The sequence below is a fragment of the Oncorhynchus kisutch genome, linkage group LG3 (genome assembly GCF_002021735.2).
Source record: "Oncorhynchus kisutch isolate 150728-3 linkage group LG3, Okis_V2, whole genome shotgun sequence".
Classification (NCBI taxonomy): domain Eukaryota; kingdom Metazoa; phylum Chordata; class Actinopteri; order Salmoniformes; family Salmonidae; genus Oncorhynchus; species Oncorhynchus kisutch.
Window position 1 is genome coordinate 18,278,990 of NC_034176.2, and position 22,669 is coordinate 18,301,658.

The 22,669-nt window shown below is 43.4% G+C and overlaps 1 protein-coding gene across 5 annotated transcripts in view; it reads left to right on the forward strand.

The window, feature by feature from the left end:
- The window catches only part of LOC109876418 (small G protein signaling modulator 1), a 71,996-nt gene extending 50,941 nt beyond the window's left edge, over positions 1–21,055 (forward strand). For 4 of the 5 annotated variants that reach the window (XM_031818168.1, XM_031818170.1, XM_020468838.2 and 1 more), the window contains 10 exons: positions 620–748; positions 832–1,023; positions 1,454–1,525; positions 2,072–3,667; positions 3,780–3,904; positions 4,073–4,155; positions 15,766–15,875; positions 16,107–16,203; positions 17,089–17,256; positions 18,088–21,055. In XM_031818168.1, the coding sequence (XP_031674028.1) occupies positions 620–748; positions 832–1,023; positions 1,454–1,525; positions 2,072–3,667; positions 3,780–3,904; positions 4,073–4,155; positions 15,766–15,875; positions 16,107–16,203; positions 17,089–17,256; positions 18,088–18,176 (2,661 nt within the window). In that variant the 3' untranslated portion in view covers positions 18,177–21,055. The remainder of the gene's footprint in view (positions 1–619; positions 749–831; positions 1,024–1,453; positions 1,526–2,071; positions 3,668–3,779; positions 3,905–4,072; positions 4,156–15,765; positions 15,876–16,106; positions 16,204–17,088; positions 17,257–18,087) is intronic. The other variant, XM_031818169.1, reaches the window with a different exon arrangement.
- The last annotated feature ends 1,614 nt before the right edge of the window (positions 21,056–22,669 follow it).

Below are 22,669 nucleotides of genomic sequence, written 5' to 3' on the forward strand. Positions count from 1 at the left end.
ATTAGTGTATTCATGTGTGGGTACATCGTGTGTGCACTGTTCAGATCTTTCGTACGCCAGACTCAATCAAACGCTCAAAACTAGTAACTGAAAGAAAACAACTGCTACTGGTATTTGAACTGGGTCTGTACGTAGGGCTTTCTATATCTGTGTGTGTTGTGGCTCAATGACTGAGGCCTCTCCCTCCCCTCTCTCATTCTGTTATCTCCCTCCTTGTTCTCCCTCCCGGCTCTCCCTTCCTGCTCTACTTCCCTGCTGTCCCTACCTCCTCCCATCTCCTCCTCTGCTCTCATTCCCTGTTCTCCCTCCCTGCTCTCCCTCCCTGCTCTCCCTCCCTACTCTCCCTCCCTGTTCTCCCACCATGTTCTCCCTCCCTGTTCTCCCACCATGTTCTCCTTCCCTACTCTCCCTCCCTGTTCTCCATCCCTGTTCTCCTTCCCTACTCTCCCTCCCTGCTCTCCCTCCCTGTTCTCTCTCCCTACTCTCCCTCCCTGTTCTCTCTCCCTACTCTCCCTCCCTGTTCTCCATCCCTGTTCTCCTTCCCTACTCTCCCTCCCTGCTCTCCCTCCCTGTTCTCTCTCCATGTTATCCTTCCTTGCTCTCTCTCCCTGCTCTCCAGGCCTATAAGGAGCAGGAGCTGTTGCGCCTGGTCTACTTTGGTGGTGTTGACCCTTCACTGCGTAAGGAGGTGTGGCCCTTCCTCCTGGGCCACTACCAGTTTGGCATGTCTGAGGATGACAGGAAAGAGGTTGGTGTCCCCCTTGCCATCGGAGGTCACCACCAAACCCCTTGATCTCCGACCCCTGACACTTGCCCTGTGACACTGTGCAGGTGGATGAGCAGGTGCGGGCGTGCTACGAGCAGACCATGAGCGAGTGGCTGGGCTGCGAGGCCATCGTGCGGCAGCGGGAGAAGGAGCAGCACGCTGCGGCACTGGCTAAATGCTCGTCCATCTCAGCCAGTGTGGATAATCCAAGCACTGTGCAGAGGATGATGCACCGTGACTCCAGTGTCAGCAATGAGGTGACACACACGCCCGCCTGCCCATGTGCACACATTTTTTTTACATTTGACATTTTATTTAACCTTTATTTAACCAGGTAGGCCAGTTGAGAACAATTTCTCATTTACAACTGCGACCTGGCCAAGATAAAGCAAATCAGTGCGACAAAAACAACAACACAGGGTCTGTACATATCCTGTGTGCCACAAGACTACCCGGGAGACCAACATGTTAGCTCTCCAACGCCTCAATAATATGAAACTACAAAGCATATTGTGTAATGTTCATTTGAAGCACCAATAATACACTGCCCTTACGACAGTTATATATCATTACATACAGGCCTACATAATTACTTGTCCAAATGAGTGTTTTGTATGGATAATGTTGTTCCAGGGTTTTATTGACCTGTTTTTTCCCCTACTTGTTCTCTGGTACTACTCATGCCAGTCCTCCCAGAGCTGCAGCACAGACAGACAGAGCCTGGCTCGCTTGCAGAGTGACTCTGACAGCAGTACCCAGGTACCCATATAGACAGAGATCCTCTTAAATATATAAAATGTTAAATGCATTCCATATGTAATTCTATGCCCCTCTACACATAATTAACAGAAATGAATTATTTATAATTGATGAACAATAAGAATAATAACACACACAGAGCTGAATATACACTCACTTGTATACACAAAGGCTACTTAGTCTCACATGACTGAAAAGAGAACTATAGAACAATGTCCTGAGCTTACCTGTGGTGTACAACTTTATTTTGGTCCACCAATCACTATTCTAGTGGAAATATGTTGTATTTTGGCTTCAAGTTCAAAATCGAATAGCACCTCCGAAAGCTAAAAATAGTTCCATGACAGTTTTTGTAATATTCATACCAAAAACACCTTTCATATTACAACTGTGCGATTCCTATTGTTCCAAAACTATGGAATTACCTTAGTCTTTTACAGTCTTTAGCTATTTTTGAACCAATATCGCTCTCTCTCCTGCTAGTTCTTCACATCCTCCCTTCCCTTCCCTTACACTAGCCTGCTTCCCTTTGACTTGTTCTTTCAGGTGTTTGAGTCTGTGGAGGACGTGGAACAGATCGAGACAGAGCCCAAGAGTGAGGAGGCCAAGCCGGTTCCCAAGATCCCCAATGGAGGAGGCCTGCCCAACGTGGCCAGCTCCCCAGACTCGGGGCATCCCTCCTCTCGCAACTTCTCTGTCACCTCGGGCATGTCAGACCACTCTCTGAGCACAGAGGACAGCACTGTGCCTGACACCAACCCCAAAACCACCATCAGTACTCCTCCACAGCTGACCCCAGCCCAACAGATCCCAGTCAAAGTCCATCAGGAAGAGTTGGAAGCAGATGACCCAAATGTCCAACCCCTGGCCCTGCAGGATGAGAAAGACCTCCAGGCCAAGGACCGGCCAGATAAGGAGGAAAAAGAGAAGGAAGAGAGTGTGACTGAAGTGGCCCAAGATACCGAGGACACCAGGACAGAAGATCCAGAGGTAAAAATTGGTAAAAATCCAGAGACAGCGGAGGACAAGGCAGCAGACCCAGCTGAGCTCGAGAGCCTGAAAATAGAAAAAGAGAAGACTTCCATGACTCTATCTAATGAGAAAGATGAGGTAAGGACCTCTGAAAAGGAAGACAGCAAGTTACCAAAAGCAGAAGTGGATGCTGTAAAAGGAACAGTGGAGTCCAAAACAGATGAGTCCAAAACAAGGGAGGCTAAAGAGCCTGATGCAGAAGTGATGAAAATGTTGGATGGAGAGCCAACAATGCAAGTACACACAGAGGAGATGCAGTCACTGGACCCTGGGGAGTCAGGAGAAACAAAGGAGAACAAAGGACCAGAACCAGAGTCTGTAGACCCAGAAGAGAATAAGACATCCCAAACATACAATAGAGAGCCAAAAGGGGAGAATACATCGATATCAACGGTGACTGCAGAAGCAACGGAAGACACAGCATCAGAACTGGATGATGAAAGAACTTCAGACACAGGGGCTGGAGAAACAAAGAGTGCTGAAACAACAGAGGTAAAGGAAGCCAACGCAACAAATGTAGAAAAGACAGAAACTGAGAAGGGAGTAGAAGCCAATCAGACTTTGAAATCTGAAGAGGTAGTCAAAACAAAGGTGTATAAGACAGTGTCACCAGAAGAGGTTGCAGAGGCAAAAGTGGAGGAGATAAAAAAATCAGAGGAAGTGGGAGAAATAGAGGAGGAGGAGACCGTACTATCTGAGGCCAAGCTGCCAGAGTCAGAGAAGAATAAAAGCCGAGAGACCAGCGTGGCAAGAGCAATGGATAGCACCACCAGGCTCGAAGAGGCTCTGGCCACCACAGAATTAGATGAGTCTCCTTCGGCCATTGATATGGAGGAGATTTCCTCAGCTAAATTATCCATGGCCCTACCGTGGGACAGGAAGGGCCTGTGTGAAAGCTCCGGGGTCGGGTCTGCTCTCTCTGAGGGCTCAGTTCACCATCTGGAGCTCCGTTTGGAGGAGAAGGAGAAGTGCAAGCCCAGCCCTGAGGGCACAGAGTCCATCATGTCTGAGGAGCCTGAGATGGAGAGCCTCTTCCCTAAATTTGATTTCCTGACCGTGGGAGGAGAGCTGAAAATCTCTCCAGTGCCATCCATCGGAACCACCTACTCTGTAGGCACTTGGCTTTTCATTTTTTAGAATAAAAGTTTGGAATAATCGAGATCTATTTCGGTGTTTGGTTATTCTTTAAAATTTGTGTGGTGATTTTGCACCTTTGTTGTAGCAAGAGCTTTTGGACATGTACACGATCAACCTGCATCGCATTGAGAAGGATGTCCAGAGGTGTGACAGAAACTACTGGTACTTTACGCCTGCCAACCTGGAGAAACTGCGCAACATCATGTGCAGGTAAAATAAAAACAATGCCATTCATGATTCTCTACTCCACTTTTGTAGAAAGGTTTGTAAATAATCTAGCACTCATTATGTTATGTGTGGAGCACAATTAATACATGGAAAATTGGAAGAATGAATGAGTCACACTACACAGTACATGATGCTGACTTCTCTTCGCAGCTATATCTGGCAGCACCTGGAGATTGGCTATGTGCAGGGCATGTGTGACCTGCTAGCTCCCCTCCTTGTCATTCTGGATGATGGTGAGTTAACGCTGTGAGTTAACGCTGTGAGTCAAGGCTGTGAGCTGTGTTGTGTTCCTCCCTCACTCTCCTTCTTGGTAGTTGTGATATTGATTCTGCGATGGCCGCAAAATGTGTCAACCTTCAAGATCATTTTTTCTTCTTAAAAGTGGTTTCACTTGATCAGTAATTTTTTAAAGGGGGGCTGAACTCACCGATTCCGCATGTGTTTTTCTGATGCTCATTAAGAAAAAAATATAGATTTGCATCATGTGGTTCAATGTGGGTGTGTTATGTTCGCTATAATGTACCCTGGCAGTTACTGTTGTTTGTCTCTATTGAGTAACGGTAGCAACATTTCGCCCTCAAAATATAATTAATATAAGATAAATCAAGAAATCTGTCATTAATTTAGACGTTTTTGCCAAGGTTACGTCTAGTCTATGAGAACAGGCTGGGAAGAGACCACTCCGATCAGGATATAAATGCTTCACCATATGTTGAAAGTGATCACTCAGAATGGCTGTGTATTTATTGGCATTTACCTTGCCTTCTAAGGGGTTGAGTGGCTCTAAACCAGGAAAATTCACCCCACACCATAACAGAGTTGCCAGATCCCTCATTTACACAAGTGTTTCCTTTATTTTGGCAGTTACCTGTAGCAGGCACATTGAGCAGGCAGGCCATGTTAGATGAATCAGCTTATCAAGTCACTGGCGAGTGACAAAGTGCTTCAGTGTCATTTTGTTGTTCAACTATTACCGTAGTGTGCGTCCGTCTGGCAGAGTTTTTTAGCGAATCATGTTACAAAACAGGTCGTGGCGGGACACAAGATGCTCATGAATGGGTTGACAAGTGGCAGTTGGGATGCAAGTGCATATTGTCTCAATTCTCATTTGCCCACAACAGTGGCAGACTGGAGTGATCACTATCAAGCAGATCAGCAAGTTGCCACTTGATAAAGGGCTTAATCGTGCATCGATGTGACACACTGATATGACATCACCACGTCAGAAAATAATGCTGGGTTCTTGTTACAAGACGATCATGGAGTAAAGACATGTTGAAGTTTACCTCTGAGTCCAGTTGATTCAATCCAGTTTAATATCCTAACTTAGCACAAGTTGTTAGTATAGGATTGAACAATGGCGAAGAGGATAATGTTTGAAAATGATAATTAAATCTGAAAAGTGAGTTAAATGGTCGACACGATGGAAAGCACCATGCCACAGTTTGACTGCTACAGTGAACCTGTTACACTGACGTTCTGCTCTTGAGCAAGGTAGTTAACCCCCAACAATAACTGCTCTCTGGGCACCACTGATGTGGACGTTGATTAAGGCAGTCCCCTTCACCTCTCTGATTCAGAGGGGTTGGATTAAATGTAGAAGACACATTTTCGACACATTTACAACTGACACGGCATTCGCGAGACTGACACAGAAAACTGGTGAGACAGTTCAGCAATTTGTTACTCATCTTAGACAAGCAGCTAAGGACTGTGACTTTGCTGGAGATAAGAACAATCAGATTAGAGGTGCCATACTGAGCAAGTGTTATACAGAATATTTGCAGCGAAAACTATTGGAGGAGGGCCCTAGGCTAACATTAGCACGGTTACTCGAGCCACAATGTGAAAGAACTGAAGTGCAAATGTCCACCATGCATGTGAGTACAGATGCGAAGGATGATGAGATCATGTTGTACAGGAACAAGATCATCCACATGTATTGATGACATTTTTACTAATAGCTGTATCCATACCCATTGGATGCAATGATCACAATATTGTGGCTATATCCAGGAAAGCTAAAGTTCCAAAAGCTGGGCCTAAAATAGTGTATAAGAGATCATACAAAAGATTTAGCTTTGACTCATGTGGATGGTGTTAAAAATATTTGTTGGTCTGGTGTGATTAATAAGGAGCATTCAGACGCAGCACATTGATGAATTTATTAAATTGCATCTTCCAATTATTGATAAACATGCACCTGTTAAGAAACTGACTGTTAGAACTGTTAACACTCCATGGATTTATGAGGAATTGAAAAACTGTATCGTTGAAAGAGATGGGGCAAAAGGAGTGGCTAATAAGTCTGGCTGCACATCTGACTGGCTAACTTACTGCAAATTGAGAAATTATGTGACTGAACTCAAAAAAAATAGAAGGAACTGTATTATGAGGCCAAGATTAATGATATAAGAACCTTTGATAAAATGATGTGCAGAAAGACAAATTCAACTTCATCTTTCATGGAATCAGATGGTTTATTCGTCACCAAACCAGAGTTTGAACGATTCATTGACAAGAGATACCTACGAACTCAAAGGAACATGTCGCTGGTTTCGGAGGACTCAAGCATTAAGGACAACCAACCCACCCAATCAACAAAACATACCAAAACCAGGTTGGCTAATAGGTATCAACAATGGAACCAAACCATCCCCTAGTAAGAGGGCGCGTGTGGCGAGTGGGGAGAGATTTACTGAAATGGATGTTGACTTGTTAAAATCCATCAATGAAAGGCTTGCCAAACTTGATATCTTGGATATATTACAAGAGGACATCAATGCATTATGTGCCAGTCTAGAATTCAGCCAACGTCAGATTGATGATGTAAGGAAAGAGAACATGGCGCTGAAAGGTACTGTAGACTCTATTCATAGCAAGGTGGAGGTGGTGCAAAGGGAGAACAAACAACTTAAAGAAACCTTGCTTGATGTACAGTGTCGATCAATGTGGGACAATCTAATATTTTCAGGGATACCGGAGAATGACACAGTCCGAGACTTTATGTCAACCCAACTAAAACTGCCCACTGATGTTGTGCGTAATGTCACTTTCTTCAGAGTCCATAGAATAGGTAAGGCCTCTGGAAATAGGCCACAGGCTATTAATGCATGTTTTGACAAATTTAAGCAAAAGGAAATGACGAAGAACATGGGCAGAGAACTCAGAAACACTGATTTTGGAATGAATGATAATTTCCCCATCGAGATCAATGAAAGGAGAGAAAAACTATATCCCATCATGAAGGAAAAGTGTTGCCTGAATCAACGAGTCTCCATGGTGATGGATAAACTTTATATCAACGGGCAATTGTATCGGGACTCTAGAGTAATTCCCTGGCTGTTTTAATTCAATGTTCAAATCTGAGTTTGTGTTGTAGTGTATCATGACAACTTCAATTATAATGAATATAAGCTCTATTGATCTCCACTATAATGAATACATGCTCTATTGATCTACACTATAATGAATACATGCTCTATTGATCTCCACTATAATGAATACATGCTCTATTGATCGCCACTATAATGAATACATGCTCTATTGATCTCCACTATAATGAATACATGCTCTATTGATCGCCACTATAATGAATACATGCTCTATTGATCACCACTATAATGAATACATGCTCTATTGATCGCCACTATAATGAATACATGCTCTATTGATCACCACTATAATGAATACATGCTCTATTGATCACCACTATAATGAATACATGCTCTATTGATCGCCACTATAATGAATACATGCTCTATTGATCGCCACTATAATGAATACATGCTCTATTGATCGCCACTATAATGAATACATGCTCTATTGATCACCACTATAATGAATACATGCTCTATTGATCGCCACTATAATGAATACATGCTCTATTGATCTCCACTATAATGAATACATGCTCTATTGATCGCCACTATAATGAATACATGCTCTATTGATCTCCACTATAATGAATACATGCTCTATTGATCGCCACTATAATGAATACATGTTTTATTGATCGCCACTATAATGAATACATGCTCTATTGATCGCCACTATAATGAATACATGCTCTATTGATCTCCACTTGACCAGGAAAGGGCTGCATATAGCTCAGGTTAATGTATGTAGCCTACCTAACAAGATACATGAGGTTTTTAACTTGGTCAACATAAATAATATTCATATTTTTGCTTTGACCGAAACGCATTTAGATGCATCTGTAAATGATTAACATTAATATTAATGGATAGAGTATACTGAGAAGGGACAGGAATAGCAATGGTGGGTGTGTAGCACTGTATATTCAGAATCATATACCTTTTAAGAGGAGGGATGACCTTAATGTATGGTTGATACATTTGATGTTGCCAATTATTTTTCATGTTTTCTTAATTGTCAAAGTGGGGAAACTTAGGCAGGAAATGCCAACAACAAATAGTGTGCCATCTACTCATGTAAAAAAATACAAAAATCACCCAAAAAAAAGAATTGCATGTTTGAATTTTTATCAGGTTAGTGTGGGAGAGGTGGAAAAAGTATTGTATTGTTATCGATCAATAATGACAAACCTGACATTGACAACTTAGATGGAAAGCTACTGAGGATGGTAGTTGACGATAGCCACTCCTATCTGTCATTTCTTTATCTGAGCCTAGAGGAAAGCCTTTGTCCTCAGGCCTGGAGGGAAGCCAAAGTCATGCATCTACACGAGAGTGGTAGAGCAGCCTTTGCTGGTTCTAACAGCAGACCTATAAGCTTGCTGCCAGCTCCTAGCAAACTGTTGGAAAGAATTGTGTTTGACCAAATACAATGCTACTTCTCTGTAAATAAATTAACAAAATACTTTTAGCATGCTTCTAGAGAAGGGCACTCTCTAGTGCATGTACTGCACTGAAACAAATAACTGATGAATGGTTGAAAGAAATTGATATCAAGAAGATTGTGGGAGCTGTACTGTTAAATTTCAGTGCAGCATTTGATATTATTGACCATAACCTGTTGTTGAGGAAATGCATGTGTTATGGCATTTCAACCTCTGCAATATCGTGGATTCAGAGGTATCTATCTAATAGAACTGAGAGGGTTTTCTTTAATGGAAGCTTCTCTAATGTCAAACATGTCATGTGTGGTGTACCACAGGGCAGCTCTCTACCCTTAACAAAGAGTTGCAGTCTGTTTTGGAATGGGTGGCCAGTAATAAACTGTCCTGAACATCTCTAAAACTAAGAGCATTGTATTTGGTACAAAAGTTCTAGACCTCAGCTGAATCTGGTAATGAATGGTGTGGCTGTTGAACAAGTTGAGGAGACTAAACTACTTGGTGTAGATTGTAAACTGACATGGTCAAAACATATAGATTCAATGGATGAAAAGATGGGGAGAGGTCTGTCCGTAGTAAATAGATGCTCTGTTTTTTTGACACCACACTCCTCAAAGCAAGTCCTGCGGGTTCTAGTTTTATCTTATCTTGATTATTGTCCAGTCATATGGTCATGTGCTGCAAAGAAAGACCTAGTTAAGCTGCAGCTGGCCCAGAACAGAGCGACACGTCTTGCTCTTCATTGTAATCAGAGGGCTAATATTAATACTATGCATGTCAAGGCTAAGAGTTGAGGAAATAACAAATAAAAACATATTGTTTTTATAAGAAACATGAATGTGTTGGAAATTCCAATTTGTTTGCATAGTCAACTTACACACAGCACTGACACCCACACTTACCCCAGCAGACATGCCACCAGGGGTCTTTTCACAGTTCCCAGGTCCAGAACAAATTCAAGGAAACGTACAGTATTATACAGAGCCATGAGTGCATGGAACTCTCTTCCATTTTATATAGTGCAAGAGAACAGCAAACCTGGTTTCACAAAACAAATAGAGCAACACCTCACAGCACAACGCCTCTCCCCCATGTGACCTACTTGTGTGTATGTCCTGTCATGTATGTGTAACTGATAGATGTACACACACATTACATGTTAATGATTTTAAATGTATGCAAGTCTTTTGTGTGTAATGCATTTTTTGTTATATGTCGGATCCCAGTAAGACTAGCCGAGGGTTTCCTAATGGGGAACCTAATATAAATAAATAAATAAAAGGGTACCACACACTGATCAGCAAAGAGGGAAACAATCTGGTTGTTCAGTCTAACCAGTATTACAGAAATACAACATTTGTGAAAAGGTACACAACTGAGGAGCCAGCTCCACAACCAATGGACACCACTCATCTGAAAGAGACTGTGGAACAGAACCCTACTTTCAAACCAGAGTGAGAGGTCACCACAAAGACCACTGACACCCAAACCAGGCAGGCCTCACAGACAAATCAAACGGACACAGAAGAGAACAGACTTTGTCATTAAATAAGGATGAAGGTTAAATACATTTTAAAAGTACAAAGCACTAATGAAAAGACTCTTAATGTTTGAGTTATGCTGTGAAAAATAATGTTTTGTTATAGTAAGAAAGTAAGCTGATAAAGAAAAGGTGATTAGGAAAACCAAACTAGTAAGATACTGGGAACAGATTTCATTTGTTTATTGGTAACACAATGGTTGCCATCAGTGGAGGCTGGTGGAAGGATCTATAGGAGAAAGGGCTCATTGTAATTGCTGGAATGGAATAAATGAAACGATATCAAACACATCAAACATAATGAAACCACGTTTGACTCCATTCCAATTATTATATTTCAGTCAGTACACAGAGCCTGTCTTCCTATAGCTCCTCCCACCAGCCTCAACTGGTTGCTATGCAGGTAAAGAAACACGTGTTGTTGTGTATGTTAGGTTGAAGTTGAAGTCCAAGTAAAGGGTGGAGGTTGTGTATTGATGTAACGTACTGATAGGATGTCACCACTTCAGTAAATAATGCTGGGTTCTAGTTACACCGACTGTCATCGAGTAAAGACATGTTGAAGTTTACCTCTGAGTCCGGCTGATTCAATTCAGTATAATATCCTAACTTAGCACAAGTTGTAAGTATAGGTTTGAACAATGACTTAGGGGCCAAGTGTTCTTTTAACATAACATAGGCAACGTGTTTTCTTATGTAAACAAGTCCGAGGTGCATGTATAATGTGGGCAGGTCTGTCTCTGTCTGTAGGTTCAGCCATATGATTGGATAGAGCGCAATCAGCGCAGCTGTTTCTCTGTGCATTTCTCCATGCACAATTCTCCCTAGGCGTTATACAGTCCTCTGTTAGTGGGCAAGTGGACATGATCTAAATCAAAACCCAACCCTCAAACATCCATTGGATCTAGGAACGTAACAGCTTCCCTAATACCTGTTTTGGAAGATACTGACTTTATGGCCAAAATATGCTATTTACACTTTGTAGTCAATTTTAACACTAGAATCAATGTTTCTGACTAATATCGATGCCGTTTTCAACCCAAAAATGTTTGGGGGTTCAGCTGCTCTATAACACACACAACAACGCTTAGTCAAACAACAGTTTGTCAATGAGACTCATCTTAGACTATCACTATATCATACAGAGGTATTGAGAAATAAAGAAAGAGTACAGAGGACAGGGGTTATGTTGAGCTTCAGGTTGGACAACCGAAACGGTGATAGAAGCGGACCACTCAACATTTCTGACTGTCTTTCCTCCCTCTCTCTCCATCTTTCCTCCCTCTCTCTCCATCTTTCCTCCCCCTCTCTCCATCTTTCCTCCCCCTCTCTCCATCTTTCCTCCCTCTCTCTCCATCTTTCCTCCCTCTCTCTCCATCTTTCCTCCCCCTCTCTCCATCTTTCCATCTTTCCTCCCTCTCTCCATCTTTCCTCCCTCTCTCTCCATCTTCCTCCCCCTCTGTCCATCTTTCCTCCCCCTCTCTCCATCTTTCCATCTTTCCTCCCTCTCTCTCCATCTTTCCTCCCTCTCTCTCCATCTTTCCTCCCCCTCTCTCCATCTTTCCATCTTTCCTCCCTCTCTCTCCATCTTTCCTCCCTCTCTCTCCATCTTTCCTCCCCCTCTCTCCATCTTTCCTCCCCCTCTCTCCATCTTTCCATCTTTCCTCCCTCTCTCTCCATCTTTCCTCCCTCTCTCTCCATCTTTCCTCCCCCTCTCTCCATCTTTCCATCTTTCCTCCCTCTCTCTCCATCTTTCCTCCCTCTCTCTCCATCTTTCTCCCCCTCTGTCCATCTTTCCTCCCCCTCTCTCCATCTTTCCATCTTCCTCCCCTCTCTCTCCATCTTTCCTCCCTCTCTCTCCATCTTTCCTCCCCCTCTCTCCATCTTTCCATCTTTCCTCCCTCTCTCTCCATCTTTCCTCCCTCTCTCTCCATCTTTCCTCCCTCTCTCTCCATCTTTCCTCCCTCTCTCTCCATCTTTCCCCCCTCTCTCTCCATCTTTCCTCTTTCCTCCCTCTCTCTCCATCTCTCCTCCCTCTCTCCATCTTTCCTCCCCCTCTCTCCATATTTCCTCCCCATCTTTCCTCCCTCTCTCTCCATCTTTCCATCTTTCCTCCCTCTCTCCATCTTTCCTACCTCTCCATCTTTCCTACCTCTCTCTCCATCTTTCCTCCCTCTCTCTCCATCTTTCCTCCCCCTCTCTCCATCTTTCCTCCCTCTCTCTCCATCTTTCCTCCCTCTCTCTCCATCTTTCCTCCCCCTCTCTCTCTCCATCTTTCCATCTTTCTCCTCTCCTCTCTCTCCATCTTTCCTCCCTCTCTCTCCATCTTTCCTCCCCCTCTGTCCATCTTTCCTCCCCCTCTCTCCATCTTTCCATCTTTCCTCCCTCTCTCTCCATCTTTCCTCCCTCTCTCTCCATCTTTCCTCCCCCTCTCTCCATCTTTCCATCTTTCCTCCCTCTCTCTCCATCTTTCCTCCCTCTCTCTCCATCTTTCCTCCCCCTCTCTCCATCTTTCCTCCCCCTCTCTCCATCTTTCCATCTTTCCTCCCTCTCTCTCCATCTTTCCTCCCTCTCTCTCCATCTTTCCTCCCCCTCTCTCCATCTTTCCATCTTTCCTCCCTCTCTCTCCATCTTTCCTCCCTCTCTCTCCATCTTTCCTCCCCCTCTGTCCATCTTTCCTCCCCCTCTCTCCATCTTTCCATCTTTCCTCCCTCTCTCTCCATCTTCCTCCCTCTCTCTCCATCTTTCCTCCCCCTCTCTCCATCTTTCCATCTTTCCTCCCTCTCTCTCCATCTTTCCTCCCTCTCTCTCCATCTTTCCTCCCTCTCTCTCCATCTTTCCTCCCTCTCTCTCCATCTTTCCCCCCTCTCTCTCCATCTTTCCTCTTTCCTCCCTCTCTCTCCATCTCTCCTCCCTCTCTCCATCTTTCCTCCCCCTCTCTCCATATTTCCTCCCCATCTTTCCTCCCTCTCTCTCCATCTTTCCATCTTTCCTCCCTCTCTCCATCTTTCCTACCTCTCCATCTTTCCTACCTCTCTCTCCATCTTTCCTCCCTCTCTCTCCATCTTTCCTCCCCCTCTCTCCATCTTTCCTCCCTCTCTCTCCATCTTTCCTCCCTCTCTCTCCATCTTTCCTCCCCCTCTCTCCATCTTTCCATCTTTCCTCCCTCTCTCTCCATCTTTCCTCCCTCTCTCTCCATCTTTCCTCCCCCTCTGTCCATCTTTCCTCCCCCTCTCTCCATCTTTCCATCTTTCCTCCCTCTCTCTCCATCTTTCCTCCCTCTCTCTCCATCTTTCCTCCCCCTCTCTCCATCTTTCCATCTTTCCTCCCTCTCTCTCCATCTTTCCTCCCTCTCTCTCCATCTTTCCTCCCCCTCTCTCCATCTTTCCTACCTCTCTCTCCATCTTTCCTCCCTCTCTCTCCATCTTTCCTCCCTCTCTCTCCATCTTTCCTCCCCCTCTCTCCATCTTTCCACCCCCTCTCTCCATCTTTCATCTTTCCTCCATCTTTCCTCCTGCTCTCTCCATCTTTCCTCCCTCTCTCTCCATCTTTCCTCCCCCTCTCTCCATCTTTCCTCGCTCTCTCTCCATCTTTCCTCCCCGTCTCCATCTTTCCTCCCTCTCTCCATCTTTCCTCCCTCTCTCTCCATCTTTCCTCCCCCTCTCTCCATCTTTCCTCCCCCTCTCTCCTCCCCCTCTCTCCATCTTTCCTCCCCCTCTCTCCATCTTTCCTCCCCCTCTCTCCATCTTTCCTCGCTCTCTCTCCATCTTTCCTCCCCGTCTCCATCTTTCCCCCCTCTCTCCATCTTTCCTCCCTCTCTCTCCATCTTTCCTCCCCCTCTCTCCATCTTTCCTCCCCCTCTCTCCTCCCCCTCTCTCCATCTTTCCTCCCCCTCTCTCCATCTTTCCTCCCCCTCTCTCCATCTTTCCTCCCCCTCTCTCCATCTTTCCTCCCCCTATCTCCATCTTTCCTCCCTCTCTCTCCATCTTTCCTCCCCCTCTCTCCATCTTTCCATCTTTCCTCCCTCTCTCTCCATCTTTCCTCCCTCTCTCTCCATCTTTCCTCCCCTCTCTCCATCTTTCCTCCCCCTCTCTCCATCTTTCCATCTTTCCTCCCTCTCTCTCCATCTTTCCTCCCTCTCTCTCCATCTTTCCTCCCCCTCTCTCCATCTTTCCATCTTTCCTCCCTCTCTCTCCATCTTTCCTCCCTCTCTCTCCATCTTTCCTCCCTCTCTCTCCATCTTTCCTCCCTCTCTCTCCATCTTTCCCCCCTCTCTCTCCATCTTTCCTCTTTCCTCCCTCTCTCTCCATCTCTCCTCCCTCTCTCCATCTTTCCTCCCCCTCTCTCCATATTTCCTCCCCATCTTTCCTCCCTCTCTCTCCATCTTTCCATCTTTCCTCTCTCTCTCCATCTTTCCTACCTCTCCGTCTTTCCTACCTCTCTCTCCATCTTTCCTCCCTCTCTCTCCATCTTTCCTCCCCCTCTCTCCATCTTTCCTACCTCTCTCTCCATCTTTCCTCCCTCTCTCTCCATCTTTACTCCCTCTCTCTCCATCTTTCCTCCCCCTCTCTCCATCTTTCCACCCTCTCTCTCCATCTTTCATCTTTCCTCCATCTTTCCTCCTGCTCTCTCCATCTTTCCTCCCTCTCTCTCCATCTTTCCTCCCCCTCTCTCCATCTTTCCTCGCTCTCTCTCCATCTTTCCTCCCCGTCTCCATCTTTCCTCCCTCTCTCCATCTTTCCTCCCTCTCTCTCCATCTTTCCTCCCCCTCTCTCCATCTTTCCTCCCCCTCTCTCCTCCCCCTCTCTCCATCTTTCCTCCCCCTCTCTCCATCTTTCCTCGCTCTCTCTCCATCTTTCCTCCCCGTCTCCATCTTTCCTCCCTCTCTCCATCTTTCCTCCCTCTCTCTCCATCTTTCCTCCCCCTCTCTCCATCTTTCCTCCCCCTCTCTCCTCCCCCTCTCTCCATCTTTCCTCCCCCTCTCTCCATCTTTCATCCCTCTCTCTCCATCTTTCCTCCTCCTCTCTCCATCTTTCCTCCCCCTCTCTCCATCTTTCCTCCCCCTCTCTCCATCTTTCCTCGCTCTCTCTCCATCTTTCCTCCCCGTCTCCATCTTTCCTCCCTCTCTCCATCTTTCCTCCCTCTCTCTCCATCTTTCCTCCCCCTCTCTCCATCTTTCCTCCCCCTCTCTCCTCCCCCTCTCTCCTCCCCCCTCTCTCCATCTTTCCTCCCCCTCTCTCCATCTTTCCTCCCCCTCTCTCCATCTTTCCTCCCTCTCTCTCCATCTTTCCTCCCCCTCTCTCCATCTTTCCTCCCCCTCTCTCCTCCCCCTCTCTCCATCTTTCCTCCCCCTCTCTCCATCTTTCCTCCCCCTCTCTCCATCTTTCCTCCCCCCTCTCCATCTTTCCTCCCTCTCTCTCCATCTTTCCTCCCTCTCTCCATCTTTCCTCCCCCTCTCTCCATCTTTCCTCCCCCCTTTCTCAGAGGCCATGGCCTATAGCTGTTTCACTGAGCTCATGAAGAGGATGAATCAGAACTTCCCCCACGGCGGGGCCATGGACACTCACTTTGCCAACATGCGCTCTCTTATCCAGGTGAGGCCACAGAGACCCTTTGTAACTTTTGTATTGGCATGCATCCAGTTGTTATCATGAATAGAAGGATACAGTGAATATAACACATCTAACTTTATAGTCTCCACTAACCCCCATCCTCTCTACTCCCCAACCCATCTCTTTTCCTTCAACTGTATGTCTGGCTTCTCTTTTCTTTCAACTGTCTGCCCTCTCTCCTACCACTTCCTTCCTGCTCCTACCCTTCTGTAGATACTGGATTCGGAGATCTTTGAGCTCATGCACCAAAATGGCGACTACACCCACTTCTACTTCTGCTACCGGTGGTTCCTTCTAGACTTAAAGCGTGGTAATAATGACATCCTGCTATGAGGGGACTTATTACTGTAGGGGCAACACTGAGACTTTAAAATGCATTCCAAACAAAAAACAATGATTGCTAAATTAAACAAACCATAGAAAAATGCATTTATTTGAAGAACAGTACAGATGCAAAGTTTGGTAAAAGAATGATGGAACAAACAGCACAACCCATCATTCTGTTTCCAAACTTTGTATCTGCACTGTTCTTCAAATAAATGCCTTTTTCAATGGTGTGTTTAACTTTGCAATCATTGGTTTTTATTTGGCATACATTTCAAAGTGAAAAATTGGAGTCTCAGCATCCCTCTGTTACCGTGGAATTGCCCGTAGCAAATGGCAATTAAACTTAGGGGAGAGCGTGTTTTCATACCATGACCAAATATAAAACAGACATGAAGCAACACAAGATAACAATACCTAGTTATAATAAGCTGCTTCCACATCAATGATGCGGCAGGCAGTAAGATCACTCAGGGAATAGTGGCTTTGGGAGTTGGTAATGAATAAGAAGATGGGTCACTACTGCGTGAAGGACACGTGAGGGCACGGTGAAAATGAATCAATGGCTATCTCATTATCAATCATAGCCTCTAATCTCTCTGTTTATACCCCTCATATTCAAACACACTTCTATCTTCATTAAAAACCAAGAGCCCTGAACTCCAATCCCAACCATCCTGACTCATGATTCATCCTCATGTACTGTACTTGCATTCTGAATCCCAAAGTCAATTTCATCTAGCCCAATCGGAGGGCAAGGTGAAGCTATTACAATTTGACTTATACCTTCTCTAATTCTATCAGATTTATATTTCCCCACCACTCCTACCTTAACTGACTCCTGCATCCACCTGTACTTCTCTATTCTCAGAGCTGGTGTATGACGATGTGTTTGCGGTATGGGAGACCATCTGGGCAGCGAAGGATGCCTCCTCCAGCCACTTTGTCCTCTTCATCGCACTGGCACTGGTGGAGGTCTACCGGGACATCATTCTGGAGAACAACATGGACTTCACCGACATCATTAAGTTTTTCAACGGTAAACTGTCTAACAATGAATCAACAATTAATTCAGTTGTTTGCGGAGCATTGAAGGTATGGAACTTTTCAACAAGCATTTCTGTATAAAAAAAATGTCTCCATGCACTTGGAAAAATGATAGGTGTGTGCGTACTATACCCTTTTAATAGTAAACTGTCTGCCACCTTGCAGCAGCTAATATGAAATACTCGACTGGGCCACAAACTCTAGATTTACAGATTAAGTGTCAATGTGGAGCATTGCATTTCAATTGCCTAGAGAAAGATAAACCTAAAATGTATTTTTATTAATGTCCAACTTGTCAATAGCTGAAGGGAGAATAGTAACCTTGAATGGGTACCTGTGCTGAGAAAATAAATGATTCAATGAATAACGCACGCAATTGACCCTTCGCTAAGCGTTGCCCCCTTGGTTACTGTGGCAACCTCAGACAATATTTTCCCTGGACGCCCAACCATTTAAGCCAATGGGGAAAACTCCTCACAATGATCTCAAACTGTGTTTTTAATACTAAATTAAATTAAACAGACTAGCCCATGCTAATCAGTAGACTCTCGGGTCTGTTGTGGTGAACTGACATTACAATTGCTTCACATGAACCTGGTAAAATGTAAAAGTTTGTAGTGTAGCTAGCCACTGGATGGCTCTGATTATGAACTATCATCATGCAGTGAAAGGTCATAGTCCAGCTCTGAGAATACAGAGTTACAGGGGAATGCAGGGCTTACCCACATACACATGAAATAAATATGGTGGTATAGCCTTGTGCATGGATGCTGGCAGTGGTTCAGCTGGTATGACATTTTCATCTTCTCTCGACTCCTTTCAGAAATGGCTGAGCATCACAACATCAAGCAGATCCTGACTCTGGCCCGGGACCTGGTGTGCAAGGTGCAGACTCTCATTGAGAACAAGTGATCTCCAGGAGCCGTCCACTTCTCTTCCTTTATCCTCTTCCAGTTTCTGCTTAGTCTGTCTCAAGGCATCCCAGTCTGAACAGCTGCAACAGAACAGATAGATCAGGGTTGTGTTTATTAGGCACCAAACTGAAGAAATGGGACTGAAACAGGCAGGGACTACTTAGACTTGTCCGATAAGAAATGATCATTTTCCTTCGCCAAATGTTTTGAAATGTTTTCCATTGAGTGACCTCACATACTATTCTACACCACAGCCTTCTTCACAGGGTCACTACCATTGTTCACTACCTTCTCATCTATGGTGGCAGGTGACCTAGCGGTTAGAAGTTGACTAGGTGAAAAATCTGTTGATGTGCCCTTGAACAAGGCACTTAACCCTAATTGCTCCTGTAAGTAACTCTGGATAAGAGCGTCTGCTGAATTACTAAAATATCAAATGTATGTGAAACCAGCCAGGGTATACCATGTAATGCTATACCAGTACTTTGTCATTTCAGGTTTCGTCATGGAACACCAAGGGAATGATGACTTTTACCTCCAGTTATACTGTCAGTGAAACAGTTTGGTTGACTTTTTATTAAACTGTGACAAATATTTAGTCATAGGATTTGTATGCGGTATGCCTTGTAGACCTACTGTTGATTGAAGTTGGGTTAGTATATACAAACACAGAGCTGGTTTCATAGACCTAGATACAATTATTTTACTCAAGAACTGAATAGCAGTTAAACATAAATATGGACAATAGATAGTCCCAGAATATTTTAAGATGTGAAAGTTACCAAGTGCCATTCAGTACAGGAGTAGGCTTAACCTGGTCCAGTGAAATGTCCAAATGTTGGAGTTAAAACTCATTAACAGACTCCGTCTGGAGCAGTAGTTTACCTGAGTAAATTAGGTTACAGGTAGGGTACCTACCTGATGTGCCAAAGGCCAGTGCAAGGAGCAAATTAGATCAGCTTAAATGTTATACTGTGTTGAATAAGTAGACTACTAAGTAACCCTGTCCCAAGTAAGTTGTTACTGAATGTAGTTTGGTAGGTACTGTAGGTGTTACCTTACAATCTATTTTGGAATTCCTTAAAACCAAAATTAAGTAAGATAATTAATTGTTTCGCTTAAAGCGGCAATCAGCAGTTGAAACAATAATAAAGCATACCCCCCCACCAAACCCGTTTCACTAAAAGGCTGAGGGATGGGGCTGGAGAAATGTAATCACTCTCAAATTGATAGACAGATCTATGGATGGAAGTACTGACCATCCATGATATCAACTTTCTAGTTTTAACCATGTTTTGAGGCCATAGTGTTTGTTTATATTTACTTTGTTCACAAACATAGGAGTAAAACAATCTTATATGTTGGGTTCTGATGGGCTATGACAGTTAAACTAAGCTCATGAGGCTTTTATAAGTTATATTTTTCCAAATTAAATGGGTGCATATCATTAATTTATAAGTTAAAAAAATTGATGTAGCAACCTCAGATTGCCCCTATGAAGGGTAGAATGGGTAATTTTTACATAAAGACACGAAAAGCCAAGACACATGTTTTCTTTGCTCTGTGGTTTAATTAGTTGTGAAATAGGAAATCATTTTATTGTTATTTTATTATTAATTCAGGAAATAAGAACATCAGTTTTTTCTCTTCCTTTCCTCTCAGACTAAATCACCTGTTTCTATGTCATCTGTATTTGCTAAATTCCCATTGTAGTCAGGTCCTAACAGAGACATGCCACTGTTCTGCATACCCTGTAAATCTGTGTGTATGGTCATGACGTGTGGCACTGCACACTGTTGGGAGTCATTAATCTGTTGAAACCATGTCGGCAATTTAGTAATGGGCAGTGTTTTGATTATTTCCCATATTCTGCCTTGTTTGTCTATTCTATATTATGTCTGTATACCGTTGTGTGAATTGTACTGTAAGGAGAACTAAAGAAAAGAGGCAAATCTAATCCTAGTCAAAACTTATATTTATGACTAAGAAAAACTTGTGTGATTTTACATGTGACGTATAGTTGTCTGGGCAGAAATGGATACAAAAATCAACAAAAAGCTATTTAACTGTGCTCTGATTTCTTATTCCATTATTTATATATTCCAGTCAGCCACTGTGTATCATGTACATTGTGTGGCTTTCTCAGTACCTTGTATAGTCTGATGGCATTTTATGTTCATCTGTTTTTTTAATCAAATTAATGTTTTTTGTTGTTGTTGTGTTGGATAAGTGCTTGGCCTGGCCACCCCCAAACATTGTATTTGCAGAGATGAGGAGAACTAAGAATAGAGTCCAAAGAATGTCAAATTCACTCTTGCTTTAAAAGTTGGAAGATGCCGATGAATACCATATAACATAGCCCATCCATTGTGCTCTGTAACAATTGCTGCACATGGTTGCCAATTCAACAGTTGGGTGGATGCTTAGATCTCTGGTCAGTAGGATTAAGATGATATCGATATGAATCTAAAAACAGGTGAATCTAGGAAACAGATGAAGTATTAGGGGTGTATTACTTTATCTTGATGTAGCCTCGCTGTTGAGATTTATACAAGGGATTGTGTGCTTTCATTCCCTTAAATTAATGCAAATCGTAAATTAATATATCTCTTGTATCCCCATTCCTGTTTTTCATTGCCTAGGTAGAACATCACTTCAGTTTTACCAGTGTTGTTCCATGAATGTGTTAACAACTATTGCCTTGAGTGTTGGTGGTTGTCTGTGAATGCAAAGTGCTTTATGTTAGAATTGTATTATCTTGTAACATGTATTTACTTGCTAACATATTTATTTATTCATTAAGTTTCTGCTTTTGTATGTAAAGTTAATATACTTGATATTTTGTGGTCGGTAATAAAGAAAATATATTGAAAAAAAATCTACAAAACTAATTAATATATACACACACATATATATATATATATATATATATATACACACACATATATACTGTATGTGTGTATATATATAGTGCCTTGCGAAAGTATTCGGCCCCCTTGAACTTTGCGACCTTTTGCCACATTTCAGGCTTCAAACATAAAGATATAAAACTGTATTTTTTTGTGAAGAATCAACAACAAGTGGGACACAATCATGAAGTGGAACGACATTTATTGGATATTTCAAACTTTTTTAACAAATCAAAAACTGAAAAATTGGGCGTGCAAAATTATTCAGCCCCCGTAAGTTAATACTTTGTAGCGCCACCTTTTGCTGTGATTACAGCTGTAAGTCGCTTGGGGTATGTCTCTATCAGTTTTGCACAATGAGAGACCGAAAATCTTTTCCCATTCTTCCTTGCAAAACAGCTCGAGCTCAGTGAGGTTGGATGGAGAGCATTTGTGAACAGCAGTTTTCAGTTCTTTCCACAGATTCTCGATTGGATTCAGGTCTGGACTTTGACTTGGCCATTCTAACACCTGGATATGTTTATTTTTGAACCATTCCATTGTAGATTTTGCTTTATGTTTTGGATCATTGTCTTGTTGGAAGACAAAACTCCGTTCCAGTCTCAGGTCTTTTGCAGACTCCATCAGGTTTTCTTCCAGAATGGTCCTGTATTTGGCTCCATCCATCTTCCCATCAATTTTAACCATCTTCCCTGTCCCTGCTGAAGAAAAGCAGGTCCAAACCATGATGCTGCCACCACCATGATGCTGCCACCACCAACACAGCTTTGGCGTAAAAGCTGTGTTGCTTTTACGCCAAACATAACGTTTTGCATTGTTGCCAAAAAGTTCCATTTTGGTTTCATCTGACCAGAGCACCTTCTTCCACATGTTTGGTGTGTCTCCCAGGTGGCTTGTGGCAAACTTTAAACGACACTTTTTATGGATATCTTTAAGAAATGGCTTTCTTCTTGACACTCTTCCATAAAGGCCAGATTTGTGCAATATACGACTGATTGTTGTCCTATGGACAGAGTCTCCCACCTCAGCTGTAGATCTCTGCAGTTCATCCAGAGTGATCATGGGCCTCTTGGCTGCATCTCTGATCAGTCTTCTCCTTGTATGAGCTGAAAGTTTAGAGGGACGGCCAGGTCTTGGTAGATTTGCAGTGGTCTAATACTCCTTCCATTTCAATATTATCGCTTGCAGTGCTCCTTGGGATGTTTAAAGCTTGGGAAATCTTTTTGTATCCAAATCCGGCTTTAAACTTCTTCACAACAGTATCTCGGACCTGCCTGGTGTGTTCCTTGTTCTTCATGATGCTCTCTGCGCTTTTAACGGACCTCTGAGACTATCACAGTGCAGGTGCATTTATACGGAGACTTGATTACACACAGGTGGATTGTATTTATCATCATTAGTCATTTTAGGTCAACATTGGATCATTCAGAGATCCTCACTGAACTTCTGGAGAGCGTTTGCTGCACTGAAAGTAAAGGGGCTGAATAATTTTGCACGCCCAATTTTTCAGTTTTTGATTTGTTAAAAAAGTTAGAAATATCCAATAAATGTCGTTCCACTTCATGATTGTGTCCCACTTGTT